A 17,378-nucleotide genomic window follows, 5' to 3' on the forward strand; every position below is an offset into this window, starting at 1 on the left:
AAGAAATGGAAATTCTAAAACCAAACAACGATTTATTCTGGAACTAGGACTCCTTGCACAACATTCTGATGGAAGAAGATCAAAAGTAAGAGAATATTTATGATGTTCGTGGAGAATAGGTGAGCGCTGTCTCACAATAATGCATGCTGTATGTTGTAGTAAAGTTATTTTTAAAAATCTAACACAGCGGTTGCATTAAGAACCAGTGTATCTTTCATTTGCTGTACAACACGTATTTTTTAGTAAAGTTTGTGATGAGTTCTTTGGTTAGATTAGGTGACTGTCCAAAATATCTCCGGACATTTTGGTGTATTGTTGCTACGTATTCACAATGTAAAACCACGATTTGCACCTCTAAATATGCACATTTTCGAACAAAACATAAATGTATTGTATAACATAATGTTATAAGACTGTCATCTGATGAAGTTGTCCAAAGGTTAGTGATTAATTTTATCTCTATTGCTGGTTTTTGTGAAAGCTATGTTGGCGGTGAATAAATGGCTTTGTGTGTTTGGCTATTGTGGTGAGCTAATATAATTATATATTGTGTTTTCGCTGTAAAACACTTAAAAAATTGCAAATATTGGCTGGATTCACAAGATGTTTATCTTTTATTTGCTGTACACCATGTATTTTTCATAAATGTTTTATGATGAGTATTTATGTATTTAACGTTGCTCTCTGTAATTATTCTGGCTGTTTTGGTGCTATTTGTGATCGTGGCTGCAATGTAAAACGACGATTTATACCTCAAATATGCAAATTTACGAACAAAACATAAATGTATTGTATAACATGATGTTATAAGACTGTCATCTGATGAAGTTGTTCAAGGTTAGTGATTAATTTTATCTCTATTTGTGGGTTTTGTGAAAGCTACCTATGCGGTGAAAACATGGCGTTGTGTGTTTGGCTATTGTGGTGAGCTAATATAAATACATAGTGTTTTCGCTGTAAAACATTAAAAAAATCGGAAAAGATAGCTGGATTCACAAGATGTTTATCTTTCATTTGCTGTATTGGACTTGTGATTTCATGAAATTATATTATATGATATCCCTGTCGCGCTAGGCTATGCTAGTCAGCTTTTTTGATGAGGAGGATCCCGGATCCGGGAGGGAGACTCGTTAGAGGTTTTAAACAGATCAGGGTGTGACACCATCATTCCTTTTCCCAATAACTCTAAGGTTTCATGCCACAATGACAACCGCTCTGTAGCACTCACATCTGTAGTAATGAAGTGCTTTGAGAGGCTGGTTACATAATCCCAGACACGCTAGACCCATTCCAAATTGCATACTGGCCCAACAGATCCATAGACGACATAATCTCAATTGCACTCCACACTCCCCTCACCGACCTAGATAAAAGGAATTTCTACGCGAGAATGCTGTTCAATGACTACAGCTCAGCGTTTAACACCAGGATCCCTCTGCAACTGGATCATGGACTTCCTTAAGGGCCGACCCCAGGTGGTGAGGGTAGGCAACATCGCACAAATCCAACACCATCACTATGTTTTCTGACGTCACGACGGTGGTAGGCCTTATCACCGGCTACAATGAGATAGCCTACAGGGAGGAAATCAGTGACCTGTCAGTGTGGTGCCGGAACAACAACCTCAAATCCTCAAAAGGTTATACAGCTGTACCATTGAAAGCATCTTGACTGGCTGTATCACTGCATGGTATGGCAATAGCACCACACTCGATCTAGTGCGGACAGCCGAGTACATCACTGGTGCCGAGCTCCCTGCCACCCAGGACCTCTATATCAGGCGGTGTGAATGAAAAGCCTGGAAAATTGTTAAAGACTCCAGCCACCCAAGCCATACACTGTTCTCTCTGCCTCTGCATGGCAAGCGGCACCGGTGCATAAAGTCTGACACCAACAGGATCCTGAACAGTTTCACTTCCCAGGCCATAAAACTACTAAATCGCTAACTGAATATATAACAACATTTCTACACGGACTATGTGAGTTGACCCTTGTATTTTATTTCCATTTTTGCGCACTGACAGGGCCCTAGACACTCACACACACTGACACTCCAACACACACAAACGCTCACGCCATAATTTGTCACACACACATAGTATGCATTTATTCAGATTCTAGACACATGCAGATCAACGTACATATATCATATATGATGCTGCTACTGAAAGTACAACACATTAGAAAGCGTTCCTAATATTAAGTTGCAACAGCTTTTGCCATGAGAACAGCCACAATTCGACGGGGTATGGACTCTACAAAGTGTCGAAAGCATTCCTCAGGGATGCTGGCACATGTTGACTCCAATGCATCCCACAGTTGTGTCAAGTTTGCTGGATTTCCTTTAGGTGGTGGACCATTCTTGACAAACACGCAAAACTGTTGAGCGTTAAAAACCCAGCAGCGTTGCAGTTCTTGACACACTCAAACCGGTGAACCTGGCACCTATTACCATACCTCGTTCAAAGGCACTTCTTTTGTCTTGCATTCACCCTCTGAATGGCACACACTCAATCCATGTCTTTGTTGTATGAAGGTTTAAACACGGTTTTCATCTACAATGATTGAAGTGGATTTAACTTTGGAAAGTATTCAGACACCTTGACTTTTTCCACATTTTGTTACGTTACAGCCTTATTCTAAAATATATTTTAAAATAAAGAATCCTCAGAAATCTATACACTATACCCCATAATGGCAAAGGAAAAACGGGTTATTTTAATTTTTGCTAATTCATTAAAATAAAAAACAGAAATACCTTATTTACATAAATCTATAGACCCTGTGAGACTCCAAATTCAGCTCAGGTACATCCTGTTTCCATTGATCATCCTTGAGATGTTTCTACAACCTGTGGTAAATTCAATTGATTGGACATGATTTGTAAAGGCACACACCTGTCTATATAAGGTCCCACAGTTAACCTCTCTGGGATATAGGGGGTGCTGTTTCGACTTAGGGAAAATTGGTCTCCAAATTAAACTGCCTAGTACTCAATTCTTGCTCGTACAATATGCATATTATTGTTATTATTGGATAGAAAACACTCTCTAGTTTCTATAGCCGTTTGAATTATGTCTCTGAGTGGAACAGAACTCATTCTACAGCACTTTTCCTGATATGGAGTGAGATTTCAGAAATCTTGGCGATGGGAAAACCTTCCAGAAGGACAACTACAGTATCTCTACAGCATTCTACCAATCAGGCATTTATGGTAGAGTGGCCAGACCAAAGCCCCTCCTCAACCCGATTGGAGTTTGCAAAAAGGCACCTTAAGGACTCTCAGACCATGACATACTCGATTCTCTGGTCTGATGAAAAAAAGATTAAACGCAGAACGAGGAAGAGCTCGGTTTTGTTTGTTTGGAAAGTTTGTTGTTAAAAAGTATATTGGAAAGTTCTTGGTAGCTACCTAGCTTCATATGTTGGATCCCGCAACGCAGTTGCATCAGTTGCTGGGACTGCTTGTATCTTTCCAGTGATTCTGCCAACCAAGGATGGGTCTGAGGAGCAGACAGCCTAGCTGCTAGCTAGCAGATAAGTCATGTATTAGCCATTTCTGAGACTCACTTAGATAATTAATTTGATGAAACATCAGTAGAAATACAAGGATAGAACATCTATAGAAGAGACAGACATGCTTATGGGGGAGGAGTTGCAGTGTATATTCAGAGCCATATCCCTGTAATGCTTAGAAGATCTTATGCCAAGTGTTACTGAAGTGTTGTGGTTGCTGGTTCACTTGGCACATCTAAAGCCTTTTCTTTTGGGGTGTTGCTATAGGCCACCAAGTACTAACAGTCGATATCTAAATAATATGTGTGAAATTCTTGATAGTCTATATGATGTAAACAGAGAGGTCTACTTTCTTGGGGACCTGAATATTAACTGGTTTTCATCAAGCTGTCCACTCAAGAGGAAGCTTCTTACTGTAACCAGTGCCTGTAATGTTGTTCAGGTTATTAATCAATCTACCAGGGTGTTTACAAACACCACAGGAACAAAATCCTCCACATGTATCAATCACATTTTTACTAACATTGTATAACTTTGTTCTAAAGCTAAATCCGTACACATTGGATGCAGTGATCACAATCTAGTGGCTATATCCAGGAAAGCCCAAGTTCAACAGCTGGGCCTAAAATAGTGTATAAGAGATCATACAAAATATTTTGCTGTGACTCTTATGTGGATGATGTTAAAAATATTTGTTGGTCTGATGTGATTAATGAGGAGCATCCAGACACTGCACTTGATGAATTTATGAAATTGCTTCTTCCAGTTATTGATAAACATGCATCTGTTAAGAAACTGACTGTTAGAACTATCATGCTCTGACCGTAGAGATCCTTTTATTTCTCTATTTGGTTAGGTCAGGGTGTGATTAAGGTGGGCATTCTAGTTTTTTGTTTCTATGTTGGCCTGGTATGGTTCCCAATCAGTGGCTGCTGTCTATCGTTGTCTCTGATTGGGAATCATACTTAGGTAGCCTTTTTCCCACCTGTGTTTTGTGGGTAGTTATTTTCTGTTTAGTCTCTGTTACCTGACAGAACTGTTCGCTTTCGTTTTGTTACTTTGTTTGAGTGTTTTTTGATAACAAATAAAATCATGAACACTTTTCACGCTGCGCTTTGGTCCACTCCTTCCGACGACAGGCATTACACAAGCGCTATAATGAAATTGGCTCTCATGAGGACCACAGGAAATGATGACCCAGAGTTACCTCTGCTGCAGAGGAGTTACGAGCCTCAGAAATTGCAGCCCAAATAAATGCTTCACAGACTTCAAGTAACAGACACATCTCAGCATCAACTGTTCACAGGAGACTGCGTGAATCAGGCCTTCATGGTCAAATTGCTACAAAGAAATTACTACTTCTTAAGGACATCCAATAAGAAGAGGAGACTTTCTTGGGCCAAGAAACACGAGCAATGGGCATTAGACCACTGGAAATCTGTCCTTTGGTCTGATGAGTCAAATTTGAGATTTTCGGTTCCAACCACTGTCTTTGAGATATTTTGATTTGTTTAACACTTTTTTGGTTAATGCATGAATACATATGTGTTATTTCATAGTTTTGATGTCTTCACTATTATTCTACAATGTAGAAAATACTCAAAATAAAGAAAAAAACCTGGAATGAGTAGGTGTCCAAACTTTTGACTGGTACTGTGGGTATCCTAGAGCAAAACATGTACGTGTTCATGATAGTCTTGCCTTTGGGATTGAGAGCCAATGTGCAGACATCGACCTTAGGTGGTTCTGTTGTCAGACACACACACACTCCCCAATGAAATACAGCAGCTCCTTTTCAATCTGCCAGATACACACATGCACGCAAGCATACACGTGTACACACCCAATGACACACCTTATCTCTCTTTCCGACTAGTGTTTGTCCTTCATCTCCTGTGTTTATGGGTGTTGATGTGAAACAATCCCTGAGTAGAATACCATGTCCTTTTGTATATCACACTAACCATAACTGTTTAAGACACACATCCTTCAACATACAATACATATACGTCACACACACACACAGATTAGGGTCCCATTTGACATAAAAGACCATTACACTTGAAGAGGAAATAAAAAAAAAATTCCACTATTGTTTTGCTAGCTGATAAAGATTGTGTTGTAACATTTCAAATGGGTGTGGTCTATACCTACAGTCTCCTGAAAATGTGACTTTGGTGACTAATAACTAGGATCACTTCTACCACTTTAATACTTCTTTACTTCTATTTCACAATGGCCTGTTCTTATGAGTGTGTTTTTCTGGTTTATAACCACGTACACAACTAGTAACAATCAGCTTATGTTGTCTGGTGGACACTGCTGTGGAGGGAGAGAGAGAAATAGCTCTATCTGCTCACCATGTGTGTGTGTGTGTGTGTGCATGTGTGTGTTTGTGGTTTTGCTTGTGTCAGAGCTGATATGTGTATTTAGCATGTTGAAGCTTAACATTGTGCATGCCAAGCCAGACAAGGTGCAGCTGGGGTCTCACGCATACCTGCTTTTGGTTGTGCACCCCTGTCTTATGTCCCTGTGTGTGTGTGTGTGTGTGTGTGTGTGTGTGTGTGTGTGTGTGTGTGTGTGTGTGTGTGTGTGTGTGTGTGTGTGTGTGTAATATTACCATTTGATGAAGCAGGGACCCAATAGCTGGGAAAGATCTAGCTACTACTTGCGCTTGCACCCCCCTCTACACAAGCATTGTTCAGTCTCATGTTTGTGTGTGTTCGGTGGGAGGGGGGAATCTAATTGGCCTTTACAGGTTGGTAGCCAGAGGCAGACCACTACACTATGATGACTGCCATGTACCTTAAACCACCAACAGATCACTCATTATGTGCGTGTGTTTTTGTATAGTAATAGCCAAACTACAGCTAGTCATCACGTAGTACAGAGAGTGCTTGGGCCCCATTCCAAACAGATTGGAAATGCAGAGATCAACTCCACTCATTGTGCTACTGAGAATACTCACCTGGAGAGAGTTCTCTGTTTTCCACTGACAAGGGGAACACGCATGCACACACACCTGGGGACCCTGTGTCCCGCTGGTCAAGTTGGGAATGTTGACTGTAATTCCAGCCCTCATAGAAGGATAGAAGGAATACTGGGGAATGTTGGGATTTATTGTTGACTGATTGTAAATTAATGCTGGGACATCCAGGATGTGGCTAAATTCTGGGTTAGGAGAGGGAGGAAGAGGGTGAGAAGAAAGCAAGGACGAATCAAAAGAGAGTAAGAGCAAGTGATTATGTGGTCAGGTTTAAGGTTTTGGCAAAGCCTGTGGTCTCTGAATCTGTGCAGAGGCTTAAGCTGAACCATAAATTCCTAAAGGGATGGTGTTAGGGATAATAGATGGAGACAGCTCACCTCACACGTAGCAATGTGAAGGGAGCCCTCTTTGATTAAAGTAGAGGGCAAAATGCCTTTACATTTAATGTTAACAGTGTTCAATAAGTGGTGTTCCATTCTATTCTATTATTTTCTATTCTGTCCTGTTCTGGACCCTGCTTACGGGAACAACTCCCCCCACCCCCCTCTTTGCTCTGACTGGAAGAACTAATCTACAACCAATTTGAATGAAGGTCAGAGGTCAACTAAATTAGGGCCACTTGATAAGAGATGTTTATACAGGCTAGGTCTAATGGCCGTATGGTTACAGTTAGGTTCATGTTAGTTTTGGCCTTAGGGTGGTTGTGGCCTGTTTTACTAATGAGGATCAAATTACAATATCAATGGTCAATGCTTAGTGCCGAGATTGAGCTTGTCTCTCTCTCAGTTGAACATCGTAGTTCCTACATTCAGTATATCACAACTCAGATACACATAGCAGTGTGCTGACTCTTTATGTGGAAACTTTTTATTTGGGCTATTGTGACTTCATTCAGAAATAAGTGTTTTTTACTGTGACCATTTGTGAAGTTGATGAGGTAATTCCTTCACCCCCCCCCCCTCTCTTTATCCCTTTTTCTCATTCTCTGTTAATGCTTAGTACTGGCATGTGAGAAGATGGCAGCCATGGAAACAGCTAAGACCCTCATCACTACAGACAAGGATATCACATTACACACAGACCCCCCCCCCCAGGCGACACTGTAAAACCAAGTGTTTGGGATCTGAACACATAACTAAACACTTTTCCGAAACGGCTTAGACTTTAAGAGATAAAACGCGTCAAGGCATTTAGAATTTCAATGAAAATGCGTCAGTGTTTAGATTTTAAACACCACAACATGTTTATCCGCTGTAACACTTTTTAAACACGTTATTAACATGTTTTTCTAACAAGGCATTTAGGTTTGAAAGGTAATAAACAGTCAAAAACATGTTTGTCATGAAATTGGATGATATATGGAGGAAACATGATAAAAGTATGATGACCAAAGTTTGAAAAATCACTGTTGCTTCTACGTTTCATCACAAAGTTACTGTGTGGCTAAAGGCTGATTTGCATAAAGGCCTACTGTAGCTCTGATTGACTATGGCGCAACGGTCTGCGTAGACTCTGGTCCTGGATGAGACAGATGTTTTTATTAGGTTTTATTTACTGCAGTGTCTATTAATTGTACAAACACACGGTGGATTTCTCGCTCTATTTTGCTATAGAATTCTCACAAATGCCTTAGAATGTTTGAGAATTCCGTATCTCAAAAAAAAAAAAATGTAAGTGCCAAATTTCTCCTGGGGGTGTATATGAATAGATTAAATAACATTTCACATTTCTAAAATGTTGTCAGTTCTACTTTAAGGGATATGCACACATATATAATTCTAAAATCTTTTTTTTTGGTAGAGTATTTCATTGTCTTCAAATAATGTTCTATTTGGCCAAAATTATAATGAAATGAATTATATACAAAAATATTTATATCGTAGGTAAAGAATCCAAGCAGTACATCTCTCCATGATAGGGTAAAATCTTCATAAATATGATCAGCTGTGTTTGTTAGTGACAGACATATGAATATTGCATTTAATAACTTTCTGTTGATTTAGTTGTCACCAAGTGACTGCATAAGTGAATGTGTTTCCAATAAAAGTAAACCCTTTATGAAAACATATTAATCATTTCATAAGGCCTTCAGTTACAGCCTAGTTGTCCTCAACAATGTGGTCTGAAACCACTGGCTCATGTGCAACAACAGACCTTCAAGTCACAGGTCCGTGAAGTGATTAATAGTTCCCATCAGAATCCAGCAAGAAGGAGAATATTCAACAATTTGAATATCTTATCACCCATAACTTGCACTAGGCATGACTGCTGTGGGAAAATAATTAACTATAAAGACTATCTAAATCATATAAACTGGAAAAACCATTTTAGTAACAAGTGCAATAAATCCAACCCCTTACGGATTAAATTAGCGTTAGAATTTTTATTTATTTATTTATCTTTGTATAGTATAAGATAAATGAATCAATCAAGATGCATGAACAACTATAGATATTAAAACAAAATATTTAAAAATCTACCTGCAGTAAAGCATGCTGGGAAATATGATAATAGCACCCCTACCACATCTTTTTCACTGGAATGGAAATTGGAAATTAACTCAGAGTAACAACAACACCATGTATTGAAAATATTTATTGAATCAAATGTCCTGTTCAGTTGTGCAGAAATGTAGGTAAGGTGACTGACATTCCTAACTCTAATCTGAATAAAAGGCATGGGACGTCACATATATTTTCATGACTAAATGCACTCTAAATAGGACGATGGGAAAGTTAAAACTAGCGTTTAAAATCTGAACACCTAGGAGATATACAGTTGAAGTCAGAAGTTTACACATTTAAGTTGGAGTCATTAAAACTCGTTTTTCAACCACTCCAGAAATGTCTTGATAAAAAACTCTAGTTTTGGCAAATTGGTTAGGACATCTAGTTTGTGCATGACACAAGTCATTTTTCCAACAATTGTTTACAGACAGATTATTTCACATATACTTCTCTGTATCACAATTCCAGTGGATCAGAAGTTTACACACACTAATTGACTGTGCCTTTCAACAGCTCGGAAAATTCCAGAAAATGATGAAATGGCTTTCGAAGCTTCTGATAGGCTAATGGACATAATTTGAGTCAATTGGAGGCGTACCAGTGGATGTATTTCAAGATCTACCTTCGAACTCAGTGCCTCTTTGCTTGACATCATGGGAAAATCAAAAGAAATCAGCCAAGACCTCAGAATTTTTTTTGTAGACCTCCACAAGTCTGGTTCATCCTTGGGAGCAATTTCCAAACGCCTGATGGTACCACATTCATCTGTACAAACAATAGTACGCAAGTATAAACACCATGGGACCACGCAGCCGTCATACCGCTCAGGAAGGAGACCTTTTCTGTCTCCTAGAGATGAACGTACTTTGGTGTGAAAAGTGCATATCAATCCCAGAACAACAGCAAAGGACCTTGTGTAGATGCTGGAGGAAACAGGTACAAAAATATATATATCCACAGTAAAACGAGTCCTATAACGACATAACCTGAAAGGCTGGTCAGCAAGGAAGAAGCCACTGCTCCAAAACCGCAATAAAAAAGCCAGACTACGGATTGCAACTGCACATGGGGACAAAGATCGTACTTTTTGGAGAAATGTCCTCTGGTCTGATGAAACAAAAATAGAACTGTTTGGCCATAATGACCATCGTTGTGTTTGGAGGAAAAAGGGGGCCGCTTGCAAGCCGAAGAACACCATCCCAACTGTGAAGCACAGGGGTGGCAGCTCATGTTGTGGGGGTGCTTTGCTGAAAGAGGGACTGGTGCACTTCACAAAATAGGTGGAATCATGAGGAGGGAAAATGATGTGGGTATATTGAAGCAACATCTCAAGACATCAGTCAGGAAGTTAAAGCTTGTGGTTCTTACAAATGGACAACGACCCCAAGCATACTTCCAAAGTTGTGGCAAAATGGCTTAAGGACAACAAAGTCAAGGTATTGGAGTGGCCATCACAAAGCCCTGCACCCTAAATCCTATAGAACATTTGTGGGCAGAACTGAAAAAGCGTGTGCGAGCAAGGAGGCCTACAAACCTGACTCAGTTACATGAGCTTTGTCAGGAGGAATGGGACAAATTCACTCAACTTATTGTGGGAAGCTTGTGGAAGGCTACCTGAAACATTTGACCCAAGTTAAACAATTTAGAGGCAATACACACAATTAGTATTTGGTAGAATGTAAACTTCTGACCCACTGGGAATGTGATGAAAGAAATTAAAGCTGACATAAATCATTCTCTACTATTATTCTGACATTTCACATTCTTAAAATAAAGTGGTGATCCTAACTACCTAAGACAGGGAATTGTTACTTCGATTAAATGTCAGGAATTGTGAAAAACTGAGTATAAATGTATTTGGCTAAGGTGTATGTAAACTTCTGACTTCAACTGTATGTGTGCTTCTGTTTTTAAACTGACTGGAAAAAGCTGACTATCATATTTAATCTTGCATTCTCCACACATGTGTTTAAGATGAGAACACTTATTGGCAAATCTAAATGCATAATGTTTAAGTTTTAAACACTGACGTTTATTGTGCTTCATGGTTTTACAGTGTAACCATCCCTTCACACATAGACAAACAACAAGACCCCCCAGTACAGCCCAACGTGATCCCTTTGAGGTTTTGTTGCCCGGTATAACAAACACAAAGCTCTTAAAATGAGCTGTGGTTGCATTCATCCAAAGATAACACAAGATAAACAACAACATAAACCTAACAACACTGTGTCCTGTCAGAGCTGTGATGCTGACATCTGGTCTGTAAGAAAGACCAGATCAGAAAAGAGGCCAGGCCTGTCTCTGTGGATCCCCGAGGGTGGGGACACAGTCTGGTACAGGGGACATGCTTTGTCACTACACATCTCTTTGGCTTTCGTCTGCAAGCATGCCTGTCCTCTGTAATGCTGTGTACTGTATATATATGCGGCAAAGAAAGCAGCACTCACATCACAATACACTTAGATATTAGGAAAAGCATTCTGCTTAAAGAAAGGAGAAGGCATATACACTATCTTTCTCCAATAGCACCTTATAGACAAAATTTGCATCCATAAATATCATATTACGTAAGGGTAGTAGGAGAGTTTGCAGGCCTTTTAGAGTGTGGGTCACTTTGTGGTTAAATAATGTCCCATTGGAACCAGGTCATGCCCAGTGAGAACCCTTGTACTATGACTAGAACCATGATCTATCATCAGTTAGGGAGTCCAGTAGTGATACAGTCTAATTATCACTCCGAGAAAATGCATGGCAATTAAAGTTGTCATAATGAATCCCAAGCCTTGAAGAATAATACAGAAAAGGTATGCCATAGGCAGACTCACCGTAACTAATGGTTGCATAATAACATATTGCTCTTTCAGATAATCTGAGCAATACGAGGAACATTGCATTTTGAAAAATGCATTATCAGTGTGCTGGAGAGCACAAGAATATGTCATATTTGTTTTGTCTATTAGCTAGACCGCCATGGTCATTTCATGTCTGTCAGTACCGTATGATACTAAACCAAACACTGCTAGATGGCAGAGATTAGTGATTATAATTGCATACAGTGACCTTCATTATTAACTGACAGGTAGTCTAGCGGTTAAGCGCATTGGGCCAGTAACCAAAAGGTCGCTGGTTGAAATCCCTGAGCTGACTGTGTGAAAAACCTGTTGATGTGCCCTTGAGCAAGGCACTTAACCCCAGTTGCGCTGGATAAGAGTGTCTACTAAAATGTAAAAATTATTATTTCATTATTGCTTGTGAGAACAGGGGAGCCTCAAACAGTAAGCAGTCATTTTATGCTATGTTGGATATCCAGAAAATAGTCTCTTGTATGAACAGACCATAACAATAATACACTTTTATTGTGAATAAATCATATTTGCACAAGAATCAACACCATGTTATGAACATTATTTTCACATTTTTTCTGTTTCTTTTTTATACACTAAATGTAATTATTGTACAAATATATACAAAATTGTATCAGGCTAGTCAAGTTCCACAAAATAGTAAGAAATATATTGAAGCACAATCAGAGATACTCCACGGACATGCCCATACCATGGCTAAGTCATGCCGTTGGCATTATACACACATCAACACGCTACTCCAATAAACAGGCATGATCCTGAACGCTCCAAATCAGGTGGTCACTAGATGGCCATGGCAGAAGGGACAGTATTGGCAACAATCATACAATAAGTACTTCATTTTGGGATAGGGTTACAGTGCTGCGGTTTTGTAATGTGTAACTGAGAACTTAACTCTCGTTTACAGATTTTAGAAAGCAACACAAAGAAGAAACAAGCAGAAGAGGAACAAGAAGAAGATGAAAAAGAAAAAGTCTTTAGATATGCTGATATCATTCTCCAGTTGTCTGCTCACCAGGGTCTGTGATACAACTTAAGCCTTTTGGAAAGCTTTTCTGTCTTTCATGTTCCTGATGTCCTGAGTCTGGAGATACAGTAGGAAAGTAACTTCAGGAGCATATTGTTCAAGCCTAGCTGGCAGTCTGAAGCTGAAACAGACTGCCACCCAGGCTAGGTAGATACCAGCTAGCTACGGAACATAAGAGACATATCTCTGAGCTACTGCTCCTGCTCTACTACTACACATAGCATACAGTACGGCATGCAACTGGGACACTTTGAGACATCATTCCAATGACTATCCATCAAAGAATAACTTTGGATAAATGTAATTGTATGTTGGAGCTACATAGGCACTGGGAATCTGATGCATCAAATGAAGTTATACTGTATCAGTATCTATACTGTATCTATACAGACCTGGGTCATATGCATACTGCACTTTCAAAGACTTGAGTTGCACTAGATATAGCTTGCCTGGTGCAATGGAACAAATGGAATAGTCCCAAAAGTGCAAACGCCTGCCTACCCTGTATGTGAAGCTAAACAAAGCACACCAAAAGTATTAGAAAGTAATTGGCTAGGTCACTGATTGGTACTCCAGGAATGCTAACGTGACCATAAAGATATTAAAGTATGATTTGACCCTGAATGTTAGCAGAGAAAGATCTATCATGGGTCAACTATCCACATTCCTGGAATGGTGGCATAGTGTTCTTCAGCTCTCTATTAAGTAAACCCTACTCTAGTCTACTGGATCTATTCACATACTGCTGTTTGACCTGTATGAATAAATAAATACAGTTAAAGTCAGAAGTTTACATACACTTAGGTTGGAGTCATTAAAACTAGTTTTTCAACCACTCCACAAATTTCTTGTTAACAAACTATAGTTTTGGCAAGTCGGTTAGGGCATCTACTTTATGCATGACACAAGTAAGTTTTCCAACAATTGTTTACAGACAGATTATTTCACTTATAATTCACTGTATCACAATTCCAGTGGGTCAGAAGATTACATACACTTAGTTGACTGTGCCTTTCAACAGCTTGGAACATGTCAGAAAAGATGTCATGGATTTAGAAACTTCTCATAGGCTAATTGACATAATTTGACTGAATTGGAGGTGTACCTGTGGATGTATTTCAAGGCCGACCTTCAAACTCAGTGCATCTTTGCTTGACATCATGGGAAAATCAAAACAAATCAGCCAAGACCTCAGATTTTTTTTTGTTGTAGACCTCGATAAGTCTAGTTCATCCTTGGGAGCAATTTCCAAATGCCTGAAGGTACCACGTTTATCTGTACAAACAATAGTACGCAAGTATAAACACCATGGGACCACGCAGCCATCATACCGCTCAGGAAGGAGACACATTATGTCTCCTAGAGATGAACGTACTTTGGTGCGAAAAGTGCAAATCAATCCCAGAACAACAGCAAAGGACCTTGTGAAGACTCTGGAGGAAACAGGTACAAAGTATCTATATCCACAGTAAAACGATTCCTATATCGACATAACCTGAAATGCTGCTCAGCAAGGAAGAAGCCACTGCTCCAAAACCGCCATAAAAAAAATAGACTACGGTTTGCAACTGCACATGGGGACAAAGATCGTAATTTTTGAAGAAATGTCCTCTGGTCTGATGAAATAAAAATAAAACTGTTTGGCCTTAATGACCATCGTTATGTTTGGAGGAAAAAGGGGGAGGCTTGCAAGCCGAAGAACACCATCCCAACCGTGTAGCACGGGGGTGGCAGCATCATGTTGTGGGGGTGCTTTTCTGCAGGAGGGACTGATGCACTTCACAAAATAGATGGCATCATGAGGGAGAAAAATTATGTGGATATATTGAAGCAACATCTCAAGACATCAGTCAGGAAGTTAAAGCTTGGTCTCAAACTGGTATTCCAAATGGACAATGACCCAAAGCATACTTCCAAAGTTGGCAAAATGGCTGAAGGACAACAAAGTTAAGGAATTGGAGTGACCATCACAAAGCCCTGACCTCAATCCCATAGCAAATGTGTGGGCAGAACTGGAAAAGCGTGTGCAAGCAAGGAGTCCTACAAACCTGACTCAGTTACACCAGCTCTGTCAGGAGGAATGGGCCAAAATTCACCCAACCTATTGTGGGAAGCTTGTGGAAGGCTACCCAAAACGTTTGATCCAAGTTAAAAAATTTAGAGGCAATGCTACCAAATACTAATTGAGTGTATGTAAACTTCTGACCCACTGAGAATGTGATGTAAGAAAGAAAATCTGAAAAAAATCATTCTCAACTATTATTCTGACATTTCACATTCTTAAAATAAAGTGCTGATCCTAACTACCTAAAACAGGGAATTTTTACTCGGATTAAATGTCAGGAATTGTGAAAAACTGAGTTTAAATGTGTTTGGCAAAGGTGTATGTAAACTTCCGACTTCAACTGTAAATCAAAACTGTTGGATTATCAATAACTTTGCTTTCCATTTCAGTTACAGGTTTCGTTGTCTTCATAATTATATTTTTTTCTGAACTGTACAGTATAATAAATATCCTAAACAACAGAAACTAAGCCTGTAGAAATAATTCGTATCAGGGAATTATAATATTATGGTTGCATGAAAGGACAGACACTCAACCTCCCTCTTACTCCAACCAAAACATATACGTACATTTATGATGAAGAATTAAAGGGTTTGGTTAGCTCCATAGAATACACCATATAATAGAATAGATCAGTCAACATGGTGGAGAAGAGATGAGAGGGAGGAAAGAGCACCCCTTTGGCTTTGGAGAATGATTGGAGAGCAGGAGAGTGACTCCTCTTCCATATTGGCAGCGTGTTAACAGATCAGTGATGACATTCAGGAGATGGAGCATCAGAAAACAGTCCTATGTAAAACACTGTCTGATTGAGATGTGTGTGTGTGTGTGTGTGTGTAGGGGTCATGAGTGTCGGGGGCCAGTGAGGAGCCACAGCAGCAGTAGTTGGAGTCCCAACATGGGCCAGGGGGAGGGGCTTAGTGAGGTCCCGCCCCCACAGTCAGAATCATCCTCCTGTTGGTCACAACATCCGTTAATCAGACAAGCACCAATCAGACAATTGAAACTCAGATTACGCTGGAAAATAATAGATAACACACATTTTTGCATTCAGAAGGGTGCCACATTATAGAATGTTCAGTGTGTGTGTGTATCCTCCTGTTGTTTGATGCCAGTGTTCAGGATATCCGTGCGTGCCCTTGGCCTTCGTGTGTGTGTGTTTGTGTCGTACAGTACTGCACACCGTCAAAGGCAGGAAACCCATCTGGCACTTCCTCTATTTAGAGGGAATATAGACTGCAGAGCAACTTCCATAGTTCAGCTGTAGGGAGAGAGTCCTACTTTCACTCTCCATAGAGGATCTACATTTGCTGTACAATACCCGTACCTTCCATTCCCAGGCCACCCTAAACATCACTACCGACCTGTGTGTGTGACAGGTCTATAACAGGTAGTACATCCCTTTTACTCTACAGTACACTATTTACCTGGTAGAGAATTACATAATATACTGTATTGGTACCTTATTTTCCTTTTGCTCTGGGATTATCCAAGTGTGTTTAATTATTTGAAGGAAGTAGCAACAGTGCTAGAAGCCAGGTCATCATTATTACCACAGATATTAGTGGTTGTGTTTAAGGCCTATCAGTAGATTTCCGGTCAGTTAGTAGTTGCTGTGTGTAACACCTGACTATCAACAGTGGTGGAGAGACACAGGTCTCAGTTCAGTTTTTATTGACAGGCACTGTCCCTGGGCCCAGCATCAACTCCTGCAGCAACATGAGGAAGGGGACAGGACTCAGACCAGAGACACCGCTGATTGAACACAGTGGCTCATCCTACCATGACAGACATGAGCAGCAGCCAATGGAGATAAAAAATGAAGGATGAATTATGGAAATAGAAGGAGAAAGAAAGCATGTAAAAGAAAGATGAGATTGAGGCTGTGATTCTAAAACACAAAATGGCAGTCAGTAACAGTTAATGAAAGTCAGTATAAAGGGTATAAAATGCAGGATAATATAACTTCATGAATTATATGAGAGAATTAACATGAGAACATCTGTCATGCAAGCAATCAGTTCGTTAGTTTTCACACAAAAATATCCCTGAGACCAAAGTATAAATTAACAAAAAGATACAAACCAATTCATGCAATCAGGCAATGAAGAACATCCAAACCAAGAGATGGAAAGAGAGAGATCAAGAGAGAGAGAGCAAGAGAAAGAGAAAAATTAAATATGTGTGCGCACGTGTTTGACTTACGTCTACGTTGTTGTCGAAACACACGTCAGGTCCTTTCCTGTACCTGGGGTTCTGAGCTAGCTCACAGCGATCTGGACCTTGGGCTGCACACACACACACTAAGGAAATACTAACGCACAAACAAATCTGCAACACAAACCTCAAAAATACACACACGCACACTCTGATCTTAAATACAGACGCATCTTGGTCAAACATACATCTC

The 17,378-nt window shown here is 39.8% G+C and overlaps 1 protein-coding gene across 3 annotated transcripts in view; it reads right to left on the reverse strand.

The window, feature by feature from the left end:
* Positions 1–12,349: 12,349 nt before the first annotated feature.
* Positions 12,350–17,378, reverse strand: part of LOC129867000 (voltage-dependent calcium channel subunit alpha-2/delta-1-like) — a 138,276-nt gene continuing 133,247 nt past the window's right edge. For all 3 annotated transcript variants that reach the window (XM_055940077.1, XM_055940076.1, XM_055940078.1), the window contains 2 exons: positions 17,174–17,256; positions 12,350–15,922 (listed from right to left, as the gene is read on the reverse strand). In XM_055940077.1, the coding sequence (XP_055796052.1) occupies positions 15,812–15,922; positions 17,174–17,256 (194 nt within the window). In that variant the 3' untranslated portion in view covers positions 12,350–15,811. The remainder of the gene's footprint in view (positions 15,923–17,173; positions 17,257–17,378) is intronic.

The sequence above is a fragment of the Salvelinus fontinalis genome, chromosome 12 (genome assembly GCF_029448725.1).
Source record: "Salvelinus fontinalis isolate EN_2023a chromosome 12, ASM2944872v1, whole genome shotgun sequence".
Taxonomy (NCBI): Eukaryota; Metazoa; Chordata; class Actinopteri; order Salmoniformes; family Salmonidae; genus Salvelinus; species Salvelinus fontinalis.